At 47.8% G+C, this 14,034-nt stretch overlaps 7 protein-coding genes across 7 annotated transcripts; 3 read left to right on the top strand and 4 right to left on the bottom strand.

Moving 5' to 3' along the window:
* Positions 1-36: 36 nt before the first annotated feature.
* On the top strand, positions 37-306 carry PPTG_14157 (hypothetical protein; the record flags this gene model as incomplete). Its single annotated transcript, XM_008911144.1, has 1 exon — positions 37-306. One exon carries the CDS (start codon positions 37-39, stop codon positions 304-306), a length of 270 nt encoding a protein of 89 aa, XP_008909392.1.
* Positions 307-2,220: 1,914 nt separating this feature from the next.
* PPTG_14156 (hypothetical protein) lies at positions 2,221-2,638 on the top strand. Its single transcript, XM_008911143.1, has one exon. It carries the CDS (start codon positions 2,289-2,291, stop codon positions 2,439-2,441), a length of 153 nt encoding a protein of 50 aa, XP_008909391.1. The 5' UTR covers positions 2,221-2,288; the 3' UTR covers positions 2,442-2,638.
* A 1,238-nt stretch (positions 2,639-3,876) lies between these two features.
* On the top strand, positions 3,877-9,755 carry PPTG_14155 (hypothetical protein). The gene has a single exon (XM_008911141.1). The coding sequence runs from the start codon at positions 3,973-3,975 to the stop codon at positions 5,140-5,142; it is 1,170 nt and encodes a 389-aa protein (XP_008909389.1). The 5' UTR covers positions 3,877-3,972; the 3' UTR covers positions 5,143-9,755.
* PPTG_14154 (hypothetical protein) lies at positions 5,215-9,309 on the bottom strand (the record flags this gene model as incomplete). Its single annotated transcript, XM_008911142.1, has 1 exon — positions 5,215-9,309. One exon carries the CDS (start codon positions 9,307-9,309, stop codon positions 5,215-5,217), a length of 4,095 nt encoding a protein of 1,364 aa, XP_008909390.1.
* Positions 9,756-9,757: 2 nt separating the features above from the next.
* Positions 9,758-11,062, bottom strand: PPTG_14153 (hypothetical protein; the record flags this gene model as incomplete). Its single annotated transcript, XM_008911140.1, has 1 exon — positions 9,758-11,062. The coding sequence occupies one exon, from the start codon at positions 11,060-11,062 to the stop codon at positions 9,758-9,760; it is 1,305 nt and encodes a 434-aa protein (XP_008909388.1).
* A 102-nt stretch (positions 11,063-11,164) lies between these two features.
* On the bottom strand, positions 11,165-12,550 carry PPTG_14152 (hypothetical protein). Its single transcript, XM_008911139.1, has one exon. The coding sequence runs from the start codon at positions 12,542-12,544 to the stop codon at positions 11,216-11,218; it is 1,329 nt and encodes a 442-aa protein (XP_008909387.1). The 5' UTR covers positions 12,545-12,550; the 3' UTR covers positions 11,165-11,215.
* Positions 12,551-12,634: 84 nt separating this feature from the next.
* PPTG_14151 (hypothetical protein) lies at positions 12,635-14,020 on the bottom strand (the record flags this gene model as incomplete). Its single annotated transcript, XM_008911138.1, has 1 exon — positions 12,635-14,020. One exon carries the CDS (start codon positions 14,018-14,020, stop codon positions 12,635-12,637), a length of 1,386 nt encoding a protein of 461 aa, XP_008909386.1.
* Between the last annotated feature and the right edge of the window lie 14 nt (positions 14,021-14,034).

The following is a 14,034-nucleotide window of genomic DNA, read 5'->3' as shown; positions in this document are numbered from 1 at the left end:
GCTATCAAACGTGGCGACTATGACGCAGCTATCGCCATGCTGAGTAGTGTTCCCGTGGCTTCTCCAGCGTTCACGAAGGCGCAAATGGTCAAAGCCGACATCTATCTGCAGTATCGCAAGGACAAGCACTTGTATGCACGCTGCTACCAGGAGCTTGTGGCGATCAATCCGTGTCACGCAACACACGTGAGCTTGGCTGAGGCGTATCTACGTATTCAAATGCTGGATGAAGCGGTGCAGTCTTTCGAGCGTGCGAAGGCACTAAGTCCTGGAGACCCGACAACCATTCGCTTCAGGACACAATAAAAATAAGTTGATTGACTGGTAGAAATTTACTGATTTGGGTACCTGAAGTTGATATTCTTGGCTATTTCACTGGTAGAAATTGTTGCCTTCGTCAGCAGATCCGACAATGCAAAAAAGGGTGGGTCATCATTTTTATACTTACTCTTTGTATTGATCTCCCAAGCGTCGCACCTGCTATTGCTAAACAGTACAAAATGTATTTTTATGATAGCGAAAGGGTTAAGGATATAATCTTCTGCCTCATCTCATGCATTACTTTTTCGCAAAGACTCCTCTAGTAGACTTAAAAAAAACTTTTAAAAATAGTTTTTAGAAAGCACATTTTTAATGTTGCTTTTTTATCATTTTTTTATTTTAGCGCAACAAATATCCAGAGCTTCCCGGGCAACGCACGGCATTAGTGTTAAAATTATAATCGGAACGAGTAAAATAACTAAAATAGACTGGATTATGACGATAGTTTTGGAGAAAATTCGAGCTGAAAAAAAAACAACGTTCTCCACTTTCCCGCGTTGTGTTTTTTTAACTGCGGGAATGTATTTCAATCTGCGATATGTGACTCGTATAAGTATACACAAGATAGTTTTAAGAACTGGTTAAGTACCCACCAAACTGGCGAGACTCACTTAAGTTGACTCGTAGCTGTAGGTAGATTTAGACCCTCGAACAGTAATTGGTGAAGAATTTATGTCTTCTTACTATTGCACTTAACCAGGCGAAAACAAGGGACTTGCTTGGTGTTTTACGCTGGCGAATACCCAGCGTGAAGCTGGATATATTCGTCACAACAGGTGGGGCATTCGGTTTCGGGGAATAATAATACTCTGTATAGAATAACTTGGTGTTCACAATGGGGTTGAACACTGTTCACTGTCGTCAAGATGGTCGAGTGGTATCTGTAGAAGGAGTCATGACGGCTCGGAGGGTGTTGCTGGCTGCGTGGTTCGTAGTAGGGATGGTGCCGTTTGCGCTTCAGACCCGGAGCTTTATGAAGTTTGCGACGCCACACAAGATCACGGAGACGCTGGTAGTGCCGCCTGGAATTATCGCGGAGACGGCGAATATGACGGAGTTTTGCGTGGCTAAAGGGATGCAGATGGCTCAGATTTGGTGGAACATCGACATCACGCACTATTATCGTGTTAACCACGAAATACTCTGTCATTATGTGGTGCCCCAATATAATGTGCATGGCAACTACTTGATCAGTACAACGAAGACTAAACCATTCCACACAGCTCCAACTCACTGTGCAGACGGGAGTTATCCCGTCGAATTGTACTTTTACCATGGCAGCATCGGCTTTTATTCATTCTATGAAGAAGTCGTTGGCACTTATTGTTCAAAAGATGGTACTGTTTACGGTCTTGTGAAAGGGCTTGGAACGTTCGACATGAATGGCTCTAGTTTAGCACAAGACACAGGAAGTACCGACTACAGATGGTCTTACTGGTATAGTACTGTAGGAATGGTGTGGCTATTGTATCGAGCTCTTGTGCTACGAAGAAGTTACATCACATGCAAGCGATACGGTCGAAGATGCGATCAGATGCAAGAGCGATTACGACGCAAGCCAGCTACCATTTTCGTACATGAAAACTTGCGTCTGTCAGCCCACGGAGCGAATAATTTTCAACGAGTTCTGCTCTTGTACATGCTTGTCGAAGGGCTTATGAGCGATCTGTTTCTGCTCGTCGCTACGGAAGGGGTCTTCGCTTGGGTTCAGTATATTTCGCTGGGTTATAATTTGTCCGGCGTGCTTCTGTTGTCCTTTGAGCTAGTGGAGAAGCTGGGGTGCATACGGGAGCGTACACGACTATTTATTAAGCGGTTGTTATTCAGCTACGAGTCTTCGTTATTAGGAGAATTGCTTAGCGCGATGTGTCTGCCTTATTATCTTACGTCACTCAATCGGTCCGATCTCAAGCACTCGGGACCTACTGCTAATGCAGTGTCTTATTACGTTTGGAGTTTAGTGGGGCATGGTTTTTTTGTACTTGTTCTCATCGGATTCGTCATGTCGGTTCGAGTGTTGCGTGCAGTTAGTTATGTTCGCTGGAGGTATGGCCATGCGTGGGCTACCTTCACGGCACCTTGTTCCGTCGACAATACACTCGGGATGCGTAATAAAATGATGATGCTTGGGGGCTACTGCTGGGAAGATGGTATGCTGCTCTATAAACGAGAGGCCTTGAAGGCTTTCGGTCTCCTGACACTGAATGAAGACGATGGCGGAGAGTTTTTGGTACTACGCAAACTAAACTGGTGCACAGTACCATCTGAAGATTTGTGTGTGATTGGGATTGTGTCCGGACAGTTTGTTGAGCCATGCAATGAGCGTTTGTGTACGTCAGGTTTAGTGAGCTTTGTTGACCGGAGTTTGGGAGGTAGTTGCGGCCAGGGTAACCGTTCTCCACGTTTTATCCGGGTAAAGAGTAAAATCCAGACATCGACGCAGTCGCTTAGCGTCTTGCATACAACTGAGATTTCACTCCCTCGAAAGCAATTAAAGCGATAAAGTGTTTGCTAAGCAACTTGTGCGTCCAGCTCATTGAGTTGGATATCTAGATTTCAGGCACTAGAAAGCCAATGATCAAATGAAAATTTTTGTTTTAGATAGCGAATAGTAGCTTTTATCGTTTAGTAACGATCTGGAAATACTAGAAATTCTCAAGCCTTTTGAAAGTCTATTTGAGCCAACTTAGTCCTTTAATAATATCTGTGCTCTCTTCAATAAATGCTCATATGAAAACCATGGCTCCGCTGGGGAGGGTACTCCAGAAGTGTCCATGAATCCTCTCACAGTAGAGCTCCCGAAAAGCCATTCTCAGATTGATACTTTTCTGGATGTCGAGAGTTTAAAACTAAAATCTTTAAAAAAATACTCGATTACTGTTATGGGTAATCTCGCCTAGTTGCAACGGGAAACGATGTTTTTTTTGCTCTAAAGTTCAAACATAGCGAAGCAGTAAACTCATGACAAAAACTGTTCTGGGCGTCGACCCCCCCCCTGATATGAATGTAGTGCATCTCTAGATGATAGAGACAGTGGTCACTCAGGCCTGAACAAGCCAGCCACTTCTAAGTTTGAAAAGTTTTAAAAAGCAGGCTTGTTCTACTAGAGAGCCACACAGCGATATATATAATGAAATTACGGTAACACAATTAGCGGGCGCTTATATCTCGCTACAGGAGGCTGTACTTACCACAGTCTTTCAATAAAGACGTATAAAACTCAAAATAATGACCGTGCTCTTAGGACACTCACACGTGGTCGGTCAATCGCTCTATCCATTGTCTCTAGCTGCATGACCATCAGAGCATCTCCTGCGCCTGCTACGCAGCCGCAACATCTGCTCCTACTACTGACTTTTAGCAAAGAAGTCCTGCACATTGATCTTCTAGTTGGACGACAATCTTGATCTGGTATCCGATTGTGATTGGTGTTGGTATTTCAATCGACTCCATCGAATCATACGAACTGCTCGCAGAGAGAAGAAACCGGTTTGTACCGAGAATACCGACGCCAACGGAATGACTTACAGGCCACATGAAAGTTCTGTCGGGTTTTCTGTAGTGTGATGGAAGGTCGTTCAAAATACCCAAACCCAATTTTTTTTTTTCTTCCAAAACCCCGATTTGCGAACCTGAATGCCATAGCCTGCCATGCCTCTCTCCGAGTCGTCTCACGACGCGTTTCTCCAATCTATTGACGACACTATCGGAGACTTAGGTTGGGAGCTGATCGCTACTGTTCCCAGCAATACACTGGCCGTCAGTCACGAGACTCACAGACCGAAGAAGCGCAACTACGACCCGAACAAGGCTCGCTCTGCGCAGTTGCGCGAGCTGCAACGACTGCGTGTAGAGGCCACAGACCTCGAGTTTAAACTGCAACAGCTACAAGCTCGCTATAATCGCTCCCTGCCACTTCACGCACAGGATGAAGACGATGACTTTCCAGCGGTATGGGAGGAAATTTGTGTTCGACAATTGGAACGCCGACTAAAGGCGGAACAGGAGAATGACAGACTCAAAACGAAGTACGAAACGGAGATGAAAATGGTCAGGAACATCGAGAAACTCCTATTCAAACGATGGTCACTACAGAATTCCGCGTCGGAGAGTGGTAAAAGTGTTAGAAGAGTCGAGATCCCGACAGAATTCATCAAACATCTCGCCGATCGGATTTTCGCCGAACTGGCCAGTGGTACCGAAGTCTCGTACCATGAGGTGGAGCAGGTTCTAGAGACCAACTACCCTTTTCCATTGAATATCGAGACCCACGAGCCTCTACTGCGTGAAGGTACAAGCATGGAACTGTTTGATAGGAGAGTATTACCATTCAATTTGCACGCTACTGGTGAGGCGTGGTGGAGACGCTGGCAGCACTATAGAGGCCAGAGTTCTAGTGAGACTGTGGACGGTGTGGTCAAAGAGAGGTGCGGCATCGAGATGGGTGATGTGAAGACGGACAAGACTGCGACGTTGTACGTACAACAGGTCCTGCGACGGCACATGGAAGACCGTCGCGTGGTGATTGTCTGGCAGGCGTATTTCGAGCCATTTACATTTGACGAGAAACGAGTTCGTGGCGTACAATTCTTGCTTAAGGGCTATGTGTTGATGAAGCCTGTTGAGAGTGATGAAATGGCCACACGTGTAATGACATGTTACAAACTCACTCCATACTTTTCAGAACCGAAGATGCGGAAGAATGCCATGATATCTGCTTTGACCAAGTTCGTGGTGAGTGCCACATCGGCGAACATTTCAACCAGCAATGAAGCGATGGAGAATCTGCTAGTGGACGAAGCACTGCAAAAGTGCCGCTGAACTTGACAAAACAACAAGTTGATGGTTATGAATGTACATATTGACAATGTATATACACGAACACTACTTCATCTACTTCTTCTGGTGGTTGACGAAGCGCAGAGCGAGTAGTGCGGCGAAACGCAGCGCCAGGATCATAATAGTGTTGATGAGCATGTAATAGTTAACGTCGTCGTGTCGGATATCAAACACGCTGTCGAGATATGTTCGGATGGGAATTCTTCCCATAGCGTGCGGTGCGTTTTCCAGGATCTGACAGCCTCTCGGGAACTGCGTCATGTCCAGCGAAACACCCGTTTCCAGTGACTGGATCACTTGAGTGTAGTCATCATCGGGACAATTACCAAACAGCAACGCAGTGAAGAGCATGAGTGAGTAGCGTTGGGGAGTGATAGCAAAAAGCCACTTGTAGCCTTGCGGTATGGCACTAGCCGGCGGATTGAAGCCCATAAAGAGAACGAAAATGGAGTTGAAGAGTACACTCAGCAACGCTGCAACCTCCATACTCGGCATAGCGAACGACAGTAGTTGACCCAGGTAGATCTGGCACAGGACGTGTAGAGTCAAGTTTAACCAGTAGAACGCGAGGTCTCCGACGTCGGTAAAGCCTGCGAGTGGCAAGCAGATAACAGTGAAGAGCAGACTTGACACGAGTACGTACGGGATCTCAACCAGCGCAAAACCCAGAAGATACCAGAAAGAATTATACGTCTGCGAGGCACGTTCGCGGTAGAATGACGCAAGTTGCTCCGATGCCACTGGTACAGCGCTGTTTAGTGACACGATGCCAAGGAATGCTGTGGTACAGAAGATCATCCCGAGTCCACTGTTAACCTCCTGGTACGTCGTGTAGTCGGCGCCAACAAATACCAGTCCGACGAGAAGTCCCATGACAGTGTACACCACGATACGTGTCCAATTGTACGTCGGTACTCGCCAGTACATGCGGAAAAAACGTTGAGTAACCATGTAGAACTGTGTCAAGTTGCTGGCTGCGCATTTGTTGGTGAAGGAGAGTTCATCCTGACCAGGTACCGGCACAGTCACACTTTCTTTACTCAAGTTGTCGGTCAGCGAAGTCTTGAGTTTGCTATCGTTGAATATCTGGACAAAATCCACATCAATGTCCACTGAGTGGTCAACACCAGCGCCGATGACTTCCAACATCCAAGTAGCTGGATTATATCCGTCTGAAATCTTGGGTACTTGCGGGATACCCTCGAAGTAGTCGATGAGGTTACGACAACGACCACCGAGATCGCCGAAGAAGACGGTCTCCCCACCTTTTCTAAGTAACAGTAGACAGTCGAAGAGCATGAAGACATCAGTGGACGGCTGGTGGATCGTACACAAGATGGTCCGACCGGTGTTCGCCACCTTTCGTATTCCCTCCATAATAACCATTGCAGCTCGAGCGTCCAATCCGCTAGTAGGTTCGTCCAGGAAGAGTACACTCGACTGAGCTGCGAGTTCCAGCCCAATAGTTAATCGCTTCAGTTGCTCCACTGAACACCCTCGTACACATTGATCGGCAATCGAGTCCAACTCGAGAAGTTCCAGACACTCCGTCACCGACTCGTACTTCTTTTCGTACGATACATCGCTGCCTTGACGCAAGAATGCACTGAATGCCAAAGCCTCCAGAATAGTAGCCGAGTCTGTGTGGACATCGATCTGCTCGCAGTAGCCTGTGCAGCGTCGGATGGTCAAGTCAGTGGCCTGGAAGCCATTCAATAAGATCTGACCTCGTACTTTTCCTCCAGCTTTCCGACCAGCAATCACGTTCATTAGAGTCGTCTTACCAGCTCCAGCACCCATGAGTGCTGTCATTTTACCAGGAAGCGCGTAACCCGAGATGCCCTTAAGCAGATCAATGGATTCGCTCTTGTTTCTCGGGTTGGGGACAGTGTACCACAAGTCTTTGAACGCTAGCGTGACTGGCACGAAGTTCTTCTCTCGAGTCGACATTGACAAAGATATCTCTCCAAGTATTTTACCGTCTTCAGCCTTGGGAGTTGTGAGTTCAACGTAGTCAGTTGTAAGCTTTTTCTTCGGTGCAACGAGGTTCTTCGGCGTCTCAAAGCGGTTATATTCCAGTGCTCGATACGCAAGAAACATGAAGAGGAAATAAATGACGAGGTTGAAGATCACCCCGTAAATTATCCAGGATCTCTCCGTCTGGATATCGTAGAGATTCAGGTAATATTCGCCCATATTCATCCCGTATTCAGTGCAATAATCAGTGCCATTTACAGTAACCACACACTGGTTGAACTCATCATGACGATACTGACAAACTGCAAGATTGCGGAGTCCCCACGAGATCGGATCGATCCAATAGATCCAGATAAACCAGTCGGGAATCTTCGTTCGTGTAACCACGAAACCTGAAAACAAAATCGAAATTACTAGCGAGACCATCGCAAGTGGCTTGGCAACGTGGACATCCACCGTGATACAGGAGACGTAGAAGAAGAAGGCGGAGAAGGCCAAATTGGTCAAGAACAGCAGCACCTCGAACAGAATGTACGCTCCAGCAGTCTGCACGAAGCCACACAGCCAGTACACCAATGTTCCGAATACCAGACTCTCCGCCAGCGTAATAGAGATCTGACTCACACTCATGGAGACCACGTAACTCGCGGTACGGTAGAAATTGGCGCGTCGTTGCTTGTAAAATACATCACGAGCAGCGAAATATAGCGGTAGCATGGGCGTCTGAGCTAGAGCGAGGTACATGGTGGAGAAGAAGAGGATGCCCATAACCATCTGAGCATCTTCAAAGTTGAACTGGTAGAAGACACTCGCGTATAGTAGACCCATCAGTATGAGCAGTACAGCCTTACCACGAAGAAATGCCTTGTTCCGGACTGTCACCAGTAGCTGACGCCGCATGAGTGTCAAGGTACCTACCCAGAAAGTCTGGTGGAATTCTGGCAGGAGTTTTAAACACGTTTCCATCTCTCGAAGTCTCACTGGAGATAGAGGAGAGTACAGCTCTGTTAGCGTCGCGATACGAATCCCTGAGCGTGCAAACGCTTCTGCAAACTCGATGGGTTCCTGTGGATGAGTCTTACCGCGCAGATCGACTTGGTATTTGCATTGCTCATCAGTGCAGAGATCCACGAGAAAGTCGGCGATGTCACGACGTGGAGGACACACAAACCCAAGAGCTTTGAAGTATTCAGTAACTTGTCCACGTGGACCGTGATAGAGCACTTCGCCATCGTTCAGAAGGAGGACGTTGTCGAATAGATCGAAAACTTCAGGTGATGGTTGAAGTAGAGAAATGACGATTGTCTTGTGGTATTTCTTGGCGATGTTGCGTTGCGTGTTGATGATGTCGAATGTAGCGGCACTGCCCAAGCCAGTACTGAACTCGTCCATCATACACACAACCTTGTTGCCAAACTCCATCTCACCCGTTGTGAGGCGCTTCTTCTCGCCTCCAGAGATGCCTCGTACCATGCTGTCACCCACAATTGTATCCTGACAAGCCTGGAGGCCAAGCTGTTGGATGACGATGTGGGGATAGTTAGTGGCGATGGCTTGAGCTACGTGAGCAGCGTGGTTATCTTCTGTTCCAGTGCAGACACGATGGTCACCGCTGAAAGCGTGAGCAAACTCGAGTGTCTCGCGTACGGAGAGCGTGGGGAAGTGCTGGTCCGTCTGACCGACGTACGAGACGAGCTGCGGTAAGCGATTTAAAACATCTTCACGTGGCGTGCCGTTGTAGGTGATATCGCCCTGTAACACCACGTTCTTGGCCATGGGGAACCGCCCACTCAGTACTTTCATGAGTGCCGACTTGCCCGATCCTGGTTGTCCAAGCACGAGTGTCATGGTTCCTGGTTTGAAGACGCCGCTGATGTTTTTCAGGATCTCACGACGTGCCGTCGTCTTCTTGGAGCAGCATCCGCCATAGCGATGCTTGACGTAGTTCGTGGTCGTCGGAAGTTCCGCATTCTCGTCTACATCAACTTCCACCATGTCGACTCCTAGCGTGAGGTTCTTGAAGCGAATCTCGACTTGCAATGATGTGGGTTCGTCTTGGACTGAAAGAGGTGGCATCCTCGTTGTTGTTGATGATTCGTGATGAGGAGCTTCACTGACAAGGTTATTTGGGAAATGAAACTGGTAGAGCTGGCAGAATTGCAACAAGCTCATCAGACTGACAAGTGTAATAGTGAAGAAGTTGCAGAGCGACACGTTCGGGATATCCACAGATCGAGAGCCACAAGCGCTGCGAGGGCTTCGCAGCAGGAAGTGTAACTATTGAGCTGGTCAGGCAAGCGTACCCATTCGCGCCGTCACATTGTCGATTGACGCGATGGACTACTCGACTCGCCTCCTCCGTTTTCGCGTTTAAGGTGTCAACGACGTTTGACTCATCGCGCGAGTAGTAATTGTACCACAAGTAACAGAAGTGGTACGCAGAAAGATGGCCAGAGGTCAAGTTGTCGGTACAATTCTTAGTTTGTCAACGGTTCTAGACCACGTGCTTGTAATCTAGAGTCATTCTACTGCTAGATTTTACTTGCAACTCGACAACGCGAGGGAGAACGGAGGTAAACCACAGTGCGTGAAAATATACTTTCAACGTAAATTCCATACTTCACTTGTTGGTACATGTACGACTCTGTAGAGCTTGTTCGAGGAGTAGATCCTCTACCGTATCGTTCTGGGCCTTCATATGGAAGAACAGAGCGCCCACCAGGAAATCAACCAGAGCTGCAATCCTAGGGTCCTTCTCAAGTGTTGAATCCAAGAAGTACGGAGTGATGACGTAACAGCTCGACATGCACGAAGCGAGCTCGTCTTCATTAGTCGTAGTGTCCTCAGCCTCCGGTTTAATGATCATGTGACATTGCTCCAGGAAATAAATGCCTCCGACTTGTTCATTGTCGTATATGAACGGCTCCAGATAAGCGTTCCAGACGAACACGATTTGGTCGTCTTCAATATCCCGCCTTAGGATCTGCTGCCCGTAAGATAAGACAGACGTATTGGTCTTGAAGTCACTCATTTCCAATCCAAAGCTCTCTACGACAACGTCGCCAGGGGTCTCCTTATGACCCTTGTAGTTGTGCCAGTCTCGCCACCAAGCCTCACTAATGTTGTGCATACTGAAAGGAAGAATCCTTCTATCGAAGAGTGTTCTCTCTTCGCCCTTCAGTCCTCCACGTAGCAATGGCATTCGTGACGCCATACTAGTAGGAACAGTAGTATTTGCACCAAGTACGGATTCGTTTAAAAGGTAGCAGATCTCGATACCTGCTGAGAGCTCTTCAAAAAGAGCTGCGGCCATGCGCTGGATGTATCCAGGTGGCAGATTCGTGCGTCGAATGAGTTTCGTGACATTGGACTGCATCGCATTCCGCTGAATGTTTCGTTTGTATAGCAGTTTCTCGACCTTCTTGACGACTTGTATTTCCTCGTTGTATTGGTTCTTAAGGCGAATATTTTCTCGTTCAGCCTTCAGTCGTCGACAGAGTTGGTTTTTACAGATATCTTCCCACACAGCGGGGACATCACTTATTTCTCTGTGGTTGGCGAATTCATTGGCCTTGTTCGAATTAGCGGGAAGCCTGCGCCGACGTTCCTGCCACTGTTTCAGTGTCAACTCCAAGTCTTCCACTTCCTTTCGTAGTTGTTCCACCTGGAAGCGGCGCTCTTCACGAGCTTTATTCGGCCTCAGCTGCTTCCTTCGCTTCCTCTTCGTCTCCCCAAACACCGTATTGGGATCTAGGACTGCAGGAGATAGAGATGGTAGACCAAGGCCTTCGAAATCTCCGTCCAGCGCTTCTAGAAGCAAATTCGGGTCGAATTCATCGTCACCCAAAGCTGAAATTATTCCTGAATCGCCAGTGCCATCCGACAAGGCATGAGGCGCTGCTGCCGTCAACTTGTTATCGTGCATGTGTGGTCCTTGCCTGATTATGTCGACTGAATACTGGGAAAATATATGTGTAGAAAACACCACTAATAATATGTTTACGATGAAAAAATGTTCGCAAAAAAATACAATAAAGATCCATGATTTTATTTATTTATTTTTGACAACGTAAGCTTTCTAGCCAAAGTTGAGTTTCTCAAGCGCTTGATCTAGTAGCAGATTCTCGACATATTCGCTACGCGACTTTATAGTCGCAAAAATGGAGCTCACGAAAAAATCGACTAGCGCCCTTGCCTTTACATCCTTTCGCAACTCCGGGGTCAAAAAGTAAGGTGTGATCGTGTAGCAGGTTGTCAGACTCGATAACGACTCGTCTGTGCCATTCGTTGGGTGAAAATTTTCAGGCTTGATGAACACGAAGCATTGCTCCAGAAAGTAGATGCCGCTGACTCGTTCATTTTCAAAGACAAAAGGTTCCATGTAAGCATTCCAGACGTACATGACGCGATTGTCTTGAATGTTTCGCCGCAAAACCTGCTGTCCGTACGATGATGCAGTAATATTCGCGTTGAAATCACTCATTTCCAACCCAAACGTCTCGACGATGGTGTCACCCACGCTCTCCTGTACGCTTCGTCCCCGATGATCATGCCAAGCTTGCCACCAGGCCTCACCAGCTGCATGCTGGCTAAACGACAAAGCTTTTCTGTCAAAGAGTTTCTCCGCTTTCCCTTCCACGCCACCACGTAGTAGTGGTCGCTGAACTGTCGTAAAGGAACTGCTCGCTTTCAGCAGACCAGTCACCTCTTGGTACATGGTCTCAACACCAGCGGCGAGCTCGTCAAATATGAATGCGGCCATGCGTTCAATATACCCGGGAGGAAGATTAGTGCGTCGCGTATGTTTGTTAGCTTCAGGCCCTGTCTCCTTCGGCATTCGCCGCTTGTACAACAGCTTCTGAACGCTCTTGACAAGCTCTTTCTCCCGCTCAAGCTCTTGCTTCAGTCGAACGTTTTCGCGTTCTGCTGTTAACCGTTGACGCAATTGGCGAGCACAGATATCCTGCCACACAGCCGGCACTCCATGGTGTTGCTCTGAGTCCTGGCTTGAATGTTCAGTAGTCTTGTGTTGTTTGCCTCGCATTTTCTGAAGCTGGTTGAGCGTAAATTCCAGTTTTTCCACCTCGTCACGGAGCTGAATCAAGACGAAGCGACGCTCATCTCGAGCCTTGTTCTTGTTGCGCTTCTTCGTTTTCGTTGTTATGTGTTGCACTTGTTCTCTACAAGTCCTGCCAGTTGCTCCATTTGAATTGCACGACCTGGCAGCGGTTCGGTCAGGTATATGCGAACTCTCGTCTTCAGCGTCATTGCCCATGGGTTCTAAGATCAGGTCGGGGTCCCATGCAATACTGTCCACTGCTGGGAGAGGCTCTACACTGCTACCAGAATGGTCCACTGCATCGCCGAGGAAGTCGAACATCTCCTCAAGCGGGGACTCGTGCGCCATTATTTCAACTGTACACTTGTTTATGATTGGTGGATTTTGATATTTGGTGTACAGAACACATTTTCGATCACCGAAGTGGCTACATACATTTTACAGGTTCGTGTGGTGTTTGTGCAGTGCCTGATCCAGTAGCAGATTCTCAACTGACTCGTTGCGTCTTCTGATATTGGCAGATAGCGCACTGACCAAGAAATCGAGTAGTGTGGTAGTATTGGGATCGTTCTTCAGCTCTGGATCCAAGAAATGCGGCGTGATGACATAGCACGTTGATATGCTGGTGAAGCATTCATGTTTCTTGTCATCTTCTGAATTTGAGTCGGGATCAACTGGCTTGATAAGCACATGACTTTGCTCGAGCAAGTAGACTCCACTAACGGGCTGGTTCTCGAATACGAACGGCTCTATATATGCGTTCCAAACGAACACGATGCGGTTCTCCTCGACGTGTCGGCGTAAAATTTGCTGGCCGTAGGATGTAGCAGAAGCGTTGGTCTTGAGGTCAGTCATCTCCAGTCCAAAGCTCTCAGTGACCACATTAGTCGTCGGGTCTGGCATCTTCTGGCCTCTGTAACTATGCCAGTGTTTCCACCATGCATCGCCCGTCTCCGACAGTGTAAAAGGCACCACTCGTTTGTCGAACAGCCTGCGATACATTCCCTTCATGCCGCCACGTAGCAACGGTTGGTGCGTCACCACATTCTTCGGAACTGGACCATCGCCTGCAATAATTTCTTCTACTTCACGATAAGAAACCTCGACGCTAGCAGAAAGCTCGTCAAAGATAAAGGCTGCGACTCGTTTGATGTATTCCGCAGGAAGGTTTGTGCGTCGCGTGTGTTTGCTCGCTCCAGGATGTGCCTTGCCAGTGAGAGCCATGCGTTTGAACAGCATATTCTCGATGCTTTTGACTACCCTTTTCTCTTCTTCCCAGCGTTTCTTCAGCTTGGCATTCTCTTGTTCCGCTTTCAGTCGTCTATTTAGCTGTCGAGTGCAAATGTCTTGCCAAACTGCTGGAATTCCACTTGCGTCCTCCTCTTCACACTGACTGTCTCGTGTAGATCCACTATGATCCTGCTGGCTTCGAATCTCCTTGAGTTGTTGCAACGTGAGCTCCATGTCTTCCACTTCTCTCCGCAGGCGCACCACCTCGTAGCGACGTTCGTCACGAGCTCTATTCGAGTTCAGCTGCTTCTTTCTCTTCCTTTTCGGTTTGACCTGTTTCTTGACGCTTTGTGCAGTCTGAGTTGATGTATTTTCTGATTGTGGCTGAGCCTCAGCAACGGAATCACTGGAAGGCGTCGACTCAATGCGAAACTCTCCGATATCGTTGTCGATCGACGCTAGAAGCTCCTCCGGGTCCCATGCATCAGCACCAAACAACGGTAAGCCTTCAACACTGCTGTCTACAGCAATATCAGGCTGTTGCAGCTCCTCATCCAGGAATGCCAGTGTCTCCTCTAGTGACGCAGAGTTCATGTTCCGCAACAGTG

The sequence above is a fragment of the Phytophthora parasitica genome (genome assembly GCF_000247585.1).
Source record: "Phytophthora parasitica INRA-310 unplaced genomic scaffold supercont2.40, whole genome shotgun sequence".
Classification (NCBI taxonomy): domain Eukaryota; phylum Oomycota; class Peronosporomycetes; order Peronosporales; family Peronosporaceae; genus Phytophthora; species Phytophthora nicotianae.
The sequence above is the reverse complement of the archived record's forward strand: the minus strand, read 5'-3'. Positions and strand labels throughout refer to the sequence as shown.

Coding starts and splice junctions, on each gene's coding strand:
- PPTG_14156 (XM_008911143.1), top strand. CDS start 2,289: ATGGTTTTTTTGTACTTGTTCTCATCGGATTCGTCATGTCGGTTCGAG.
- PPTG_14155 (XM_008911141.1), top strand. CDS start 3,973: ATGCCTCTCTCCGAGTCGTCTCACGACGCGTTTCTCCAATCTATTGAC.
- PPTG_14152 (XM_008911139.1), bottom strand. CDS start 12,544: ATGGCGCACGAGTCCCCGCTTGAGGAGATGTTCGACTTCCTCGGCGAT.